Here is a 15,922-nt window from a genome sequence, read left to right on the forward strand (position 1 = left end):
CCTCCACCTTTGGAAACTTTTATTGCCGTTTATCAACATGAGGAACAAAGTTGTACCAATGAAAGTCAAAAAAGCCATTATGAGACTGAGAAACAAGAATAAAACTGTTAGAGACATCAGCCAAACCTTAGGCTTACCAAAATCAATTGTTTCGAACATCATTAAGAAGAAGAAGAATAGATGGCACAATGGGCTAAGTGTTCGGCTGGCAACCGGAAGGTAGCTGGTTCGAATCCCGCTTGGAGTGCATACTGTCGTTGTGTCCTTGGGCAAGACACTTCACCCACCTTTGCCTGTGTGTGTCCTTGGGCAAGACACTTCACCCACCTTTGCCTGTGTGTGTGGATGTAATTATGTGAAGCACTTTGGGGTCAATGCAAGTTGACTAAAAATGTGCTATATAAATAAAGAAATTTAATTTAATTTAATTTAATGCCTATTATTGTCATTCAGACAAGGTTTGAACGAAATTTCATTCCTACAGTCATGACATTACAAAAAAAATCAAGACACACACTTAACACAAACATCCATCACAGTGAATCTCCAACAGCTCCTCACTGTGATGGAAGGCAAAAGTCTTATCTCTTCCCTTTGTTTTTCTCCCGCGGTCCAGCAGTCCAACTGCAGCTTCGAGGCGACTGGGGCTCCCGATGTTAAAGCCCCCGGTGGGCGATGGTAAGTCTCGTGGCCATTTAAGCCACGCCGGGCGACGTTAGGCCCCGCTCCGAGTCATTTAAACCTCGCGATTCCGGCGGGAGAAGTTGCCGTTGCGGGAGTTCTGAAAAGAGGTCTCCCACCACGGACCTGCAAGCTCCCGATGTTCCTGTCCACCGGGCCTGCGGACGGAGCCTCCGAAGCTTCGAAGTCGGGTTGCAGCCGCGCACCACAGCTCTCCCCGCTTGGAAGTCGGCCAGCTCTGCGATGGCGAGTCCGCAGTCTCCGCGACCGGAGCCCTCAGGTTGGTTCCGGTTGAATGCCGCCGCCGGCTCCTCGATGTTAGCCCCAATGACACCGGAGACCCGACAGGGAAAAAGTCGTGTCCCCGTACAGGGAGATTAAACGGTTTCCCCCACCTCCCACATATACACAACTAAAAAAACTAGAACCAAAAACATACATCTAACGGGAGAAAAATAACAAAAGACAGACGGACCATAGTCGAACCGCTGCCGTAAGGCGCCGCCACTTCACAGATGTACTGAACACCATTTAAGAAAGAGAGCACTGGTGAGCTTACTAATCGCAAAGGGACTGGCAGGCCAAGGAAGACCTCCACAGCTGATGACAGAATAATTGACGGAAAAAACCCAAACACCTGTTCGTCAGGTCAGAAACACTCTTCAGGAGTCAAGAGTGGATTTGTCAATGACCACTGTCTGCAGAAGACTTCATGAACAGAAATATAGAGGCTCCACTGCAAGATGCAAACCACTGGTTGGCTGTAAAAATAGGATGGCCGAGTTAGTTTGCAAATAAATACTTAAATGAACAACCAAAGTTCTGGAAGAAGGTCTTGTGGACAGATGAGACGAAGGTTAACTTATATCAGAGTGATGGCAAGAGCAAAGTATGAAGGAGAGAAGGAACAGCCCAAGATCCAAAGCATATCACCTCATCGCTGTACCTTGGTTGGTGCATGACAAATAAATTTGACTTTGACTTTGATCTGCGAAACACGGTGGCGGACCTGACCTGGGCATGTATGGTTGCTAAAGGTACTGGCTCACTTATCTTCATTGATGATACAACTGCTGATGGTAGTAGCATAATGAATTCTGAAGTGTATAGACACATCCTATCTGCTCAAGTTCAAACAAATGCCTCAAAACTCATTGGCCGGCGGTTCATTCTACAGCAAGACAATGATTCCAAACAAACTGCTAAAGCAACAAAGGAGTTTTTCAAAGCTAAAAAATGGTAAATTCTTGAGTGGCCATCTATCACCCGATCCGAACCCAATTGAGCATGCCTTTTATATGCTGAAGAGAAAACTGAAGAGGACTAGCCCCCAAAACAAGCATAAGCTAAAGATGGCTGCAATACAGGCCTGGCAGAGCATCACCAGAGAAGACACCCAGCAACTGGTGATGTCCATGAATCACAGACTATAAACAGTCATTGCTTGCAAAAGATATGAAACAAAATACTAAACATGACTACTTTCATTTACATGACATTGCTGTGTCCCAAACATTGTGGTGACCGGAAATGGGGGGGGGGGGAGGGCTATATATAAACACTGCTGTGATTTCTACATGGTGAAACCTAAATGTATAAAAATGGCCTTTATCTGGCAATGTGCACTTTAACCACATGTGATTTTTTCTATTACAAATTTCAAATTGTGGAGTGCAGAGGCAAATAAATAAATGATGGGTCTTTGTCCCAAACATTATGGAGGGCACTGTATGTTTGGACTTCCTTACATGGCAGCATTTACATTTACAATTTCTGGGGCTTTAATGCTCATGAAGTGGATTTCCATTGTGGTTTGTACAGTGTATGTTATTTCAGTGAAGAATTCCATGAATTGTTTATTTGTTAACAGTGCGAACAATGTGGGAATATGGAGGTTGAATAAAGCTTACCACAAAAATGCTGAAGACCCGGGGAGAAAACAGTTTATCATGCTTGAGAAAGCAGCATTCACCCAAAACTCCACCCACCCCTTTAACCATATTGCAGCTAGGTTCTTATACAGCATTTTTTCTTTTTTAACTGAGTTTAATACAAAACAGACTGTCAGCTGGTTATTGCTCTACTCACATGGTGCAGCACACAGGCCAATATGGATTCAAACAGAATTTAGTCCTAGCTGGGCAAAATTCCCTTTCGTCTTTGGGGAACAGGAGATCTCACTTCATTGAGTGTGCTTAGAGCTTTTCACAAATATATTATAAAACTTTCACATCTAACAATGTTTTGATTACATTTATCAAGTAAAATGATTAAGAGAAAACATTAAAATAACAAACTAGGTACCCATTACACATTTAAGAAGGTAGCATCATACAGTAATGAAAACAACTTTAGAAAGGAGACCATTACAATTTTTTACCTTATAGAACTTGACCTGATCACTGAAAGATCACTGCTTACCTTGTCACTATGAATGCAGGATCGGTTATGACTTCTGGTCCAATTCGTATATCTGATCTGGTAAGTTATGGAATCTTTGTATTTGTATTTTAAAGAAAGCAAACTAGCATTTTGTGCAAACTCATCTTATGCTGTTTCATTTCATCTGTTTATCAGTATATTCAATAATTTTAGTATTCACACAGTAAAATAAAAGAAGACAGGCTAAATCCCCAAAACAGGCTAAAATCCTAAAATGTGATGCAACCCAAAGAGAACTTTATTTGTAATTATTTGTTTAGGGTACAAATGATCGTTGCCACTTACAGCAAGTAGCCTTAAGGGCCTGTCCCACTTAGACGTCTTTTTAAGCGACTGCAGGAAACTATGCAGTCGCCACATGGTCGCCACATGTTTGCGGGTGTTTGCCGGGGAGTCGCCTTCATGGTCGTGAGGAGTTCCCGCATTCTGGGAACTAGTCGCGGCCTCATGTTGAAAAATTAGCAGGGACTAGAATGAAGCCGCCATGGGGAATAGCGAGAATTCTCAAGCTGTAGGTGGGTCGCCAGGAGGTCCTAATAGGTTCCCAGGAGATCGAAGGTTCTCGGAGGTTCTCGTAGGTTTGTGTGTGTGTGTGTGTGTGTGTGTGTGTGTGTGTGTGTGTGTGTGTGTGTGTGTGTGTGTGTGTGTGTGTGTGTGTGTGTGTGTGTGTGTGTGTGTGTGTTCCACTCTGACAATCGGCGTTCCACTTGTCGGTTTTTCAACGACTGTGAAGTCCGCTGAAAAATCGCCTAAGTGGGACAGGCCCATAACTATCTTAAAACTTCTGGAGCAATAGTATTGTCGATTTAGAGATAACAAATTGACATTCCATAGCAAGACAAACCTAACAGGAAAACACAAAATGTTGCCTGCTTTTCAGCATAATGCAGCTTTTCATTCATTCTTCTGTCATTGTTTTTCTTTTAAGAGCCAGGAAGTGCAAATTTTGTTTAGTCGCGTGCAACCAATATACCGTGGTTAATTTTAGTTTGCAGTTTACTAACCCTGCTAAGAAGAGTCAACTCAGCAACACATGAATCAAACCAGGAACATGCTATTTCACACATCTGAGCGAATGGCGGGAGCACTTGAGCATTTAAAAACTGATACTTTGTGAAAAATATAATTATTTTGCATTTGATTGGTTCAACCACTGTCAGCAAATTAGGATCACAATGTGTCTCACATTAAGTTCACATAAAGCACACATCATCTGAATCCCAGCATCCGCTTAAACAATGTATCACTGTTGTGAAATCAGGAATTAGTCAGAAATAAGGATAGAATCAATCACTGAGGCTGGCGAAATGACATCAAATCTCATTCACACATTAGAAAACAGACCTCAATTCCTGCCAATGATTACACAGACCTAACTAAAATGAGAAACAATAATAGCAGTCTGTTGGAAGATGGAAGAACGTCTGATACAGTAGGATTTATGAACATTGTCTCAATATTTTCAACTTGCATAGGCAACAATGAGATGTTTGAGAGGAAAGTGCAAGAAAAAGAATGGACATTTAACTGAAACAATTCCATGAAGGCGAAAACTAATAATAGAGATCCTCACCATGAAACAAATATGGGACAAGGAGTGGATTTTACTCGTCTGCAATGATCTCTGTGATTGATAACATGTTTACGAAAGAGAAAGCATTTACCAAATTGTTGCAGGACAAAAATGTGTACAAATTATTTTGTTCTAAGCACGTCCTCTCTTTTTCTTGTTCTTTCCATTTCAAACACATTTCACGATTTTCAGAAATGCTACTGTTCCAGACATTCCTCCAGCTTCCAACAGACCAAGTGTGGGACTAGCCAAGATGGGACATCTTGGTCGGCAGAGACAAGTATGCCCGAAGGGCCTGTTTCCGTGCTGTGTATTATTGTTTCTCAGTATAGTTGGATACCACTTCCCTTGATAGACGCATGGATTAGCAAGATTATTCCCAGAGACCTGGTCTTTGTCAAACAGTTTTCATAAAACGTAGAAAATAGGTGCAGGAGTAAGCCATTCAGCCCTTTGAGCCAACACTGCCATTCAATATGCTTATGGCTGATCATCCAAAATCAGTACCCCGTTCCTGCTTTCTCCCCATATCCCTTGATTCTGTTAGCTTTAGGAACTATATCTAACTCTCTCTTGAAAACATCCAGTGAATTGGCCTTCTGCCGCAGAAAATTCCACAGATTTACAACTATCTGGGTGAAAAAGTTTTTCCTCATCTCAGTCCTAAATGGCCTACCTCTTATTCTTAAACTGTGAACCCTGGCTCTGGACTCCCCCAACACTGGGAGCAATTTTCCTGCATCTAGCCTGTCCACTCCCCTAAGAATTGTATATGTTTCTGAAAGATGCCCACTGATCCTTCTAAATTCCAGGAATATAAGCAGTCAATCCATTATTTCATCATTCTGGTTTCCTACCCGAAAGATAGTCATCCACACAAAGCCTCAGATCAAAATACAATTTTTCATAACTGTGGCACCACTCAATTTCAACACAAAAAATACTTGCAATGTTTAAGCCCAACCAAAAACTTGCAATAATGAGTCAGCACCAAGCAATTTGGATCTTTCTTAAGGGTGCACATTGTGATTAATGTTGTATTTAACATAAACAGCTTAATCATAAAACCCAAATGAATAAAGGATTTTTTTTCCCCACTGAAGAAATTGCTCCATTAGTTTCTGTTTAAATGGATTTATTTGGCAAGTTGTGGCATGGAAGTATCAACGTTATATTGATTGGATCGTTTGGAATGTGCCAGATGGAGATTAATGCTCATAACAAGGACTAGACAGCTGAATGTAAGCGCGCATTTAGAAACAGCGTGAAACTATATTAGACTACAAAATAAAAACAAGCCCAAAAAAAGCAGACATTTTTCTGTTCACCATCTGTAAAAGTCACAAAGTTATCCCTTACTTTTTAAACCTCCAGACAGCTGCAATCAGTTAACAATGACTGTGTTCATAAAGCAGTCCAGTGGGGCAATGAGTAATTGCTGCATTCCACTAACATTTATTGAATACTGCAGTGAGTATTTTAACCTCATGTTTCTCACTGCCTACATTTTGTGACTGCTGTGAACACTATCCGAGGGAATGGTCTACATTCAATCAACACATATAATCTCACTAGGTATTCTGATAGTTATCCAGAGGCTCCATAAACAGGTCAGTTTTTTTTAAATGAAGTCATGAAATAATTAGTACTCATTGAGTCTTAGCACATACTCAATACATTGAAGTGATTTATAAAGAACGGAACACTCAAGTGTAGTCACTGTTCCTGCGTAGGAAAACTGGACCCTCAATGCTGTACAGCAGAATTCCTCAGGAATCAAGATGACTAGGTTTGAATGATTTGAAGTAACCAGCTCACTGACACTTAACATCCAACACATTAGAATTACCCACCCGCTAATTGACAGCAATAGCAACCATCCCTATCCTCATGTCTTTGACTGCCCATTTCAGAGAGTTGGGGAAATAACAGTGACGAGAAATTGTTTATTTTCCTGCCCACCTCTCCCATCCTAAGCCTAAACTTTCCCTAACCCAAGTCTCCAAAGCCCTGAAGGCAGACACACAGGCTGTTATGAGCTACTTCCTGTTTCCCATCTGGGTTATCAGAGATTCCAAAGGGAGCACACCAGGCCTCTGCGTTCTCAGCTTCCTACAACCACACAGTGATGAACTTTCCAAATGCCATGCCAAAATGGACTATAAAAAGTACTGTTCTCACTTTCAGGACCTACCAGAGTGATCCTGAGCACTCCAAAAATAGCCCATTTTCACTTGGGAACAGGACTTGCTGCATGGGAAGTTATTATTATACAGACTATAATGACTTATCAAGCTATTTTATGGCCTTTGCCAAAACCACAGGGTCATTGTCTTTTAAATAATTAAGTTCAGAAATGTAACCCCTTGCATGCTGAAATTTTCTCCAAGTCATCAATTCACATGGTGCCAGTGTGCTTTTTTTGGAGTTATGAAGGAAGAAGTGGAAGGAGTCTCCTACAACTAAATTAATGACAACCATTCTTTGCAAAGATTGTATTGTTTCACCTCACTGACCTGATTTACCTAACCCAGAAACCTCAGGAGCATGTTCAGCTACTCGCCTGACGCTAGAAGACCCCATTCACCTAGTGTTGATTTCCAGCATAGAACTGGCCAGACAACAAAGGCAGATTCTTCCTGTGGGATCGGCAGCATCTCGCTCAGCTGCAATGTGTCACCTTGCATTATGATGACATTTTGGGTTCAACTAAATGTGGCAAAACTCCAGCACGAGTCTGACACGCTGGGAAATCAGCAGGAGCTAGAGTCCTGGACATCTGAAACAGCACTCAGTAAAAGTCAGCACAGGGGTTCTACGAAATGGTCACCTAGTTTATGCCTGGTTTCACTAATATAAAAGCCATATCTCCAGCACCCAATCCATAGACCAGATTGGAGGTGGTTAAGGTGAACCTCTGCCTTCCTGAAAGAGCTGGATACATATGTGCATATATTGCATGCCTTTCTACCCCCAATTAGGATTAAAGGAACAACCCCCCCCCCCCCCCCCCCCAGACTGAATTATACATATAATATACATTTTCCCCAAAAGGCATGTCAAAAGTATTGGAGCAATAACTTATCGTGAACCCTCCTCATTATGCATTTGTGCATAATTGCCGAACCTCTGCAAACTCCATTATAATCTGAATCACCACTAAGTGAGTAAGCAAAGCTGCCAGGATATTGTCTCAAACCACGACTTTGTGGGTTTTCAACAAATCAGTCACTAGGGGGGCAAAATATATCAGAGATTTAGAACGATAAATGCGTACTCCAGCATCAAGCTTGTTGTTCATCTGGACACAATTAAAACCTGCCTCAAGACAAACTACATTATCTATAGAGGCATAAGAATAATAGATCATTTATTCCTCCTTGAGTTTGTTTTGGCACTCAGTGAGATCATAGCAGATCTGTGTTTAAAGTTCAGAAACATGTATTTTCCACAAATCCTAATAACACCGATTACAAAAACATTCTCAGATTTAAAATTAATAATTCAATATCATTAATTTCAGTTAGTAGAAGAATTCCAAACTCTTATCACCCCTCAAGTGTAGCAACGTTTCCTTTTTTTCATGCTCGACAAGTCTGGCTCTAATTTTTTTAGATTACACCATCTAGATTCAGACTCTCAACCAGCAGTGCCTCTAAGTCCCAATCACTATTTTCAAAACTTAAATCAAATAACCTACCACATTCCACAGAGAATACTATACTTACTTAAACTCCTTTTGTATTTCAGCCCTTAGCATCCTGGGATTCAATCAGGTTCATCTCCGCGTCATTTCCTTCAAGGCCAAGATAAAGTGTTGTGTCTAGAATTGTTCAGTCCTCCTGTTGGTGCCTAACCAGGGTTTAAAAATTTAGCTGCAACATAATATTTAAATCCTTGGATTGAAGTTCTCTATCCAATTAGGCCAACCGGCATTCCAATAGCCTTTACTGAATTATTTTCAGTTGCTGTGCAAGATATTTTAATCAACCCTTAAATCATTTTGAACATCCACTAATTCTATAATTGTAGCTTCTCATCACATGAAACATTTTATTATGTACATGACTGGGATTGGTTAAGATATGGGCAATACAAAAGAAAACAGGATCAGCATAGATGGGCACCTCAGTCAGCATGGATGAGTTGGGGCTTTGGGCTGGTTTTCATGTTGTATAACTCTATGAATTTATCCTCCTTGGTCCATAGGGCATAACCTCAGATTTGACTTGGTTTGGAAACTGGGTGACTAGCAGAGTGGAGAGACCAGGAATTTCAGGCAGGCTGGAATCAACACTGAATATGAATCACTGACAAGCCCGGTTGCTGTGTAACAGCAGGAACCTGGAGAAATTAGTTAATTGTACCACCAGCATTATGTAAACAATGAAATGACAAAACAGTTTCCAATTAATTTGAAAAGAAGGGTAATAAACAACACAAAATAGGCATCACAGGAGAACCACATTGCCTTCAGGTTGCAACCTTGCCAAGCGGTTTGAGCATGGATCTGGTGCACATTTTATTGCCCATGGTTCTAATATTTTTCATATGTATCCAATATCTTCTTAAATAATCTAGAGAATTCCACATTCCAATAACTCTCCAATGTATTTAATTAGGTAAATGGAAATAATCTATTGTTGACCTCACTTTTTAGTATTTTGAATGTTGCATTCAAAAACTTTCTCACATGACCATCAACATCCGTCAGAGTTATGCAACTACATGTTAAACTATATTCAATCCTAATTTAATATAAATTCCGAATTCCATCCAACATATTTTCAAACCAATCCATCTGCGTAACAATTCATGCAACTGCACAGTTATATCCTATTGCCCATTCAACTGGATTGAGAAATACTATTTAATCTGTACTTCTCTCGCTAACATAAACTAATATTCTGTTTAAGAAGGAACTGCAGATGCTGGAAAATCGAAGGTAGACAAAAATGCTGGAGAAACTCAGCGGGTGAGGCAGCATCTATGGAGCGAAGGAAATAGGCGACGCTTCAGGTCGAGACCCTTCTTCAGACTGATATGAGGGTGGGGGGGGGGAGAAGAAAGGAGGAGGTGGGATGTGGGAGAGTGGGCTGTGGGAGAGCTGGGAAGGGGAGGCGAAAGAAGGAGAAAGCAGGGACTACCTAAAATTGGAGAAGTCAATGTTCATATCGCTGGGTTATAAACTACCCAAGCTAAATATGAGGTGTTGCTCCTCCAATATACGGTGGGCCTCACTCTGGCCATGGAGGAGGCCCAGGACAGAAAGGTAGGATTCGGAATGGGAGGGGGAGTTGAAGTGCTGAGCCAGCGGGAGATCAGGTTGGTCATTGCGAACCGAGCGGAGGTGTTGGGCGAAGCGATGGCCAAGCCTACGCTTGGTCTCACAGATGTAGACCAGCTGACACCTAGAGCAGCGGATGCAATAGATAAGGTTGGAGGAGATGCAGGTGAACTTCTGCCTGGAAAAACTGCTTGGGTCCTTGAATGGAGTCAAGGGGGGAGGTAAAGCAACAAGTGTAGCATTTCCTGCGGTTGCAAGGGAAAGTGTCAGGAGAGGGGGTGGTTTGGGTGCGAAGGGCCGAATTGGCCAGGGAGTTACGGAGGGAGCAGTCTCTGCGGAAAGCCAATAGGGGGGGAGATGGGAAGATGTGGCCAGTGGTGGGATCCCGTTAGAGGTGGCAAAAATGTCGGAGGATTATTTGCTGTATGTGACGCCCAGTACTGTGGAAGGTGAGGACAAGGGGGACTCTGCCCTAGCTATGAGTGGGGGGGGATGGGGAGTGAGAGCAGAGTTACGGGGTATAGAAGAGACCCTGATGAGAGCCTCAACTATAGTAGTAGAGGGGAACCCCCGTTCCCTAAAGAATGAGGACATCTCCGATGCCCTGGTTTGGAACACTTCATCCCGGGTGCAGATGCGGCGTAGACGGAGGAATTGGGAGTAGGTGATGGAGTCCTTACAGGAAGCAGGGTGGGAAGAAGTGTAGTCCAGATAGCCAAGGGAGTCAGTGGGTTTATAGTAGATGTCGGTCAGTAGTCTGTCACCTGCGATGGAGATAGTGAGGTCGAGAAATGGTAGGGAGATGTCGGAAATGGTCCAGGTGCATTTGAGTGCCGGATGAAAGTTAGTGGTGAAATGGATGAAGTCAGTGAGTTCTGTATGGGTGCAGGAGGTAGTATCAATGCAATCGTCGATGTAGCGGAGGTGGAGTTCGGGGATAGGGCCATGGTACACCTCGAACAAGGATTGTTCGACATACCCTACAAAGAGGCAGGCATAGCTACGCCTTGGATTTGGAGGAAATGTGAGGAGTCTTATGAAAAATTGTTAAGGGTATGGATCAGCTCCGCTAGATGGAGGAGAGTATCAGTAGACGGGGATTGGTTGGTTCTGTGGTTGAGGAAGAAACGGAGGGCTTTAAGACCCTCCTGGTGGGGGATGGAGGTGTAGAGTGACTGGACATCCATGGTGAAAATGAGGGAATGGGGGCCTAGAAAATGGAAGTCATGGAGGAGACGAAGAGCATGTGAGGTGTTTTGAACATAGGTAGGGAGGGGTTTAACCAGGGGGGATAGGATGGAGTCGAGGTATGTGGAAATAAGTTTGGTGGGGCAAGTAACAGGCAGAAACAATGGGTCTGCCAGGACAGTCAGGTTTGTGGATTTTGGGGAGAAGCGAAAATCGGGCCAAGCAGGTCTGGGGAACGATGAGGTTGGAGGCTTGGGAGCGCAGGGCCAGAAGTGATGAAGTCAGTGATAGTGTTAGAAATATTGGCCTGGTGATCGTCTGTGGTGTCAAGGTCCATGGATAAATAGGAGTTGGCGCATGGCCGCAGCCTTGTAGAGATCAGCGCGCCACACTACCACGGCACCTCCCTTGTCGGCAGGTTTGATCACCCAGTCTGGGTTGTTGCAGAGTGAGTGGAGGGCTGTACGTTCAGGGGGGGAGAGGTTAGAGTGAGAAAGGGGAGTGGAAAAGTTGAGGCAGTTGAAGTCCCACCGGCAGTTTAAAATAAAAAGGTCTAAAGCAGGTACGATGGCCATGAGGGGGAGTCCAAGAAGAGGGCGTCCGTTGGAGATGGGAGAAGGGGTCATCACTGGGATGCAAGGACTCCTTCCCATGGAAAAACGCTTTGATGCGGAGGCGATTAGCTTTGTTAAAGTCATGGAGCCTGGGAAGTCACTCTCTACCCTCATTACCTGGTTAGCGAGTTGTGTTTAGACTGCAGTACTCTAGATATGGTCTCACCAAACCTCAATATAACTGAAGCATACACTCCCTCTTATGTAGATGCTTCACACGCAATTACCCGTAACTTTCTGTCAGCCTCCTTTATTACCTCCTACACTTACACACTAATCTTATACGAATCATGCAAATGACAGCTATTCCTCATAACTTCATAATTAAACCACCGGTGAAATTTCTATCTGAAGGGACAATTTATAATCTTCAAAGTGTTCAACGCTTGACAGAGGTGCGTCTCATTCAGCAGTATATTCCAGCTCCTAGCCACCAGCCCCAAGAAAATAAATAGGAAAACTTTACGGAAATTATAGCTGAACCCATGGCTTTTTGTTAATTTGGGGTTCCACTTGAGCCCCCAACTCGGCAAGTGAGGGATGAAGTGATGGAATGTTGGATGTGCAATAAACTTAAGTTGTGAGGATGTGAGTAATTGCTGCTGTAGGATACCCCAAATTAAGTCTGTTTTGATTGGTCAGCCTTTTTCTTAATGCAAGCAAGGAGAGAAAAAGCATGTCAAAGTTCCAAAAGAAAAGGATCCAAGTCTACATATACATTTTAACGTAAATATATTTTGAGAGATTAAAATCTCAATCAGATGACCCATTTTTTTTTTTTTTAAATGTTAAAACCAATTACGTTCTGCAGTTCAAGGTTCGAATCAATAAAAAAACATAATGAAGTTCAAAACAAATCATAGCAAACAGCTGCTCTGCTTCGGATTCCACCTGGATTGTTGACTTCATTTAATAAAACAGTGATTGAGGCAATAATTCTCACCAGCCCAAGGTTACAGTCCCAACAAAATTGTGTACTTTCACCACATTATGGCCAAATACATGAAAAATATGTTTACTCTGAAGTCTCACAAACCCACACTTATCAGGTAGACAATATTAATTGGAGGTCCTCAATCTCTTCGTACAGTTCAAGGTGGGAATCAGAGATAAGCTAGGCAGTTTCCCACCATTCTGGCAATGCCGTACCCATCTGTCATATACCAAATTGGTTCTACTATTGGGGAACTTCAGGAAATAAAGGGCAATATCGTCTCAATATTTTTTCTTCTCAAAGAAATGTACACTACATCACAAACTAATACAAGGAGCGCCAAACAATGCCATTTACCTTGGGAAAAGAGTTGTGAGAGTTTCCCATGGAAGTCAATTTATCACATTTTACCCTGACAAACCATGTCATAAAACTGCTCCATTTGACAGTGAAGAATTAACAACCACTTAGTTAATTTCAAAATATATTTTATATGATACGAACACAACACTAATCTTGTGAATTAGATAATCTTTGCTATTTCCCATAACTTTGTAACATATTTATATAAGTACACTACACTACATCATTCAGGGTAAATAACAAGGTGGAAGTAAATTATGCCACTTTTAACTTACATTTCCTTGCATCCTAACTCTTGAATCTAAGTTTGTACTTGAAGCTCTGAATCTGGTGGGAAGATTGTGTCAACCATCCAGATTGGGGGGGTAAGTGGTTAGGATTTTTACTTTAAGTTGATGTGGCCTAAAAATAAAAATCCTGACCACTTACCAATTCTGGACATTTAAACTCAATTTGAATCTGACAATAGTTGTAAGAATGCGTTCAGAGGAGTCGATTCTTTACAACATACACAATTTGCTTCAAATAAGATCTTTTAAGATCAAAAATTGTACTTGCCCATGGGAGAAAAACAGTTACTATTACGTTAATTTTGACCAGCTATGGTTCAACACTTGCAGATTGAAGAGACAATGCAAAAAACAAAAATACTGCTTCTGGCACTGTTTCTACTGGAAGGAGGGTTCTTCACACCAGAAAGCCGCCTCCTAGTCAATGTATATTAATTTTTATTGCGCATGGTTTAGCAAAGTTCAGCTGCATGCAAAAATGGTGAGTGAAAATAACGACACAAACGTTGAACTTTCATAACGTGCTAAATTTCTACATTTAGACGACAATATGATCAAACCAGATCCCAAAACGTATCTATACAATAAATGCATTCATGTTTGAAGCCTTTTTTTAAACTGGGATTCCTCATGTTAGAGAATGAAACGTAGGGAAAACGTCTTGTAAATACAGTATCGGGATGGCACATCTATGTTAAATGCAATGCTGGTAAACTCAGAGCTTACAAGGTCTTATTAGTGAACGGGTCGCAAACCAGATTGTTATCACAATTTACTAGGTAGCACAAGAACTGAAAAATATAGATTAAGAACCAGCAAAAGGGAGAGAGTGATATCTTCTTTCTATGTGAACTCAACTGTTTTGTACTGTTACTTAATATACTTTGAAAACTTGCAGTATTCCCAAAGTTGACAAATTTTCATTTAATAAACCAAGCCCTTCAATTCTCATTTCTGAATATGAATTGCTGAAGGCTCTGGAGATGTTATTCACAAAACTATTCACTTAAAAAACTGTCACTGCATATATCCAGACAAAAATAACACACCGACCACCATTACGTCTATACAATGGCTAAACAATGCCAGCTTAAAACAATTAATCGTATATCTATATCGATGTTCATATTTTAACCTTTCCTCAATTTTCATTCCAATTCTGTTCACCACATATAGTTCAATATTTCTTATATTTTTTGTGTAGAAATTTACAGTACAATTTGATCCAAATTTTTAAGTGATGAATCAAACTGAAACAGACATGAACAAAATTACTGCATGTGATCTATAATCACTTTTCAACTTCTGCTTCTTAAGTTCATTTGTAAAGGATAATTTCCACAACTTTAATTGACAAAATTAATGGTCTCAACTGCAGCAGTGACAGAGATATATCTGTATACCTATAAATGTCTAATCTTGTATGTGTGTCTGTATTCTTTGTATCTTCCTCCAAAAGCTATGCGCTAGCGCTAACATTTTTAATATTCTGGCTCACATTTTTCCTCTCCATGCCTTAATCAGGTTCACTTAAGATTCTATACATAACATTATCAATGATTCAACTTTTTAAAAAAGACAAAAAACTTCTGCAACGCTTGATTCTGACTGCATAATTTTCGCCATCTTTAAAGATAAGATTTATTTTAAAACACCTCACGGTTTAAAAAAAAAGATTAACCTTGCTTTTATTCACTTTCTCGGCCCCGCTCGCTCGGCTCGGCCCGGCCCGCCTTGCTTTTATTCAGGCCCCGCTCGGTCGGCTTGGCCCGCCTTGCTTTTATTCACTTTCTCGGCCCCGCTCGCTAGCCTCAGCCCGGGTTGTGTTGGGGGAACGGGTTAAGTTGGGGGAATGAGACTCAACGGGTCCCACTTGGTCTAGTATATTCATTTAATCAGAAGCACACAATGGGGGTGATTGGATCCGGGGGGGGCCTGTCTCCGGGGTGAGCGCCGACGCTGCGTTTGGGGTCCAGCCATCCTGTGCCCCCCCCCCCCCCACCGCATTGGGGGACGAGACCCAACGGGTCCCACTTGGTCTAGTATATTCATTAAATCAGAAGCACACAAATCAGAAAAGGGCCCTTCGACCTAACATTCAATACCAACCTTCAAACACCAAATTGCACAAATCTTACATTTATCCCACCTTATCTTATTCTCCCCACATTCCTACCAACTCGCACTGGATTTCTACCACTCACCACATACTAGGAGCAATTTATAGTGGTCAATAAAGCTGCCAATTAATGTATCATTGCGACGAGGGTAGAAACTGGAGCACCAGGAGAAACCCACATAATCACAAGGAGGCTCCACATAGGCAGTATTAGAGGTAAGAATTAAACCTGGACCATTGGTTCTGTGCGAGATCAGTTCTACAAGATGCACCACCATATTAGCCATCTTGTTATCAGTTAATATCTAAAAATGAAAATTAGTTCCATTGATACCAGCATAAAAAAGTACTATACAAATCCTACCTAAGCCAACTTGAGTATTTCCAAACGATGAAAGAGAAATGAAAACTTTAAATAAATTCAACATTCA

General features: G+C 41.7%; 1 protein-coding gene across 1 annotated transcript in view; it reads right to left on the minus strand.

The window, feature by feature from the left end:
• The window catches only part of imp3 (IMP U3 small nucleolar ribonucleoprotein 3), a 151,862-nt gene that overhangs the window by 51,924 nt on the left and 84,016 nt on the right, over positions 1–15,922 (minus strand). Inside the window, exon 5 of the mRNA XM_033028366.1 lies at positions 3,103–3,154. Within this exon, the coding sequence (XP_032884257.1) occupies positions 3,103–3,154 (52 nt within the window). The remainder of the gene's footprint in view (positions 1–3,102; positions 3,155–15,922) is intronic.

The sequence above is a fragment of the Amblyraja radiata genome, chromosome 10 (genome assembly GCF_010909765.2).
Source record: "Amblyraja radiata isolate CabotCenter1 chromosome 10, sAmbRad1.1.pri, whole genome shotgun sequence".
In the NCBI taxonomy this organism is placed as follows: Eukaryota; Metazoa; Chordata; class Chondrichthyes; order Rajiformes; family Rajidae; genus Amblyraja; species Amblyraja radiata.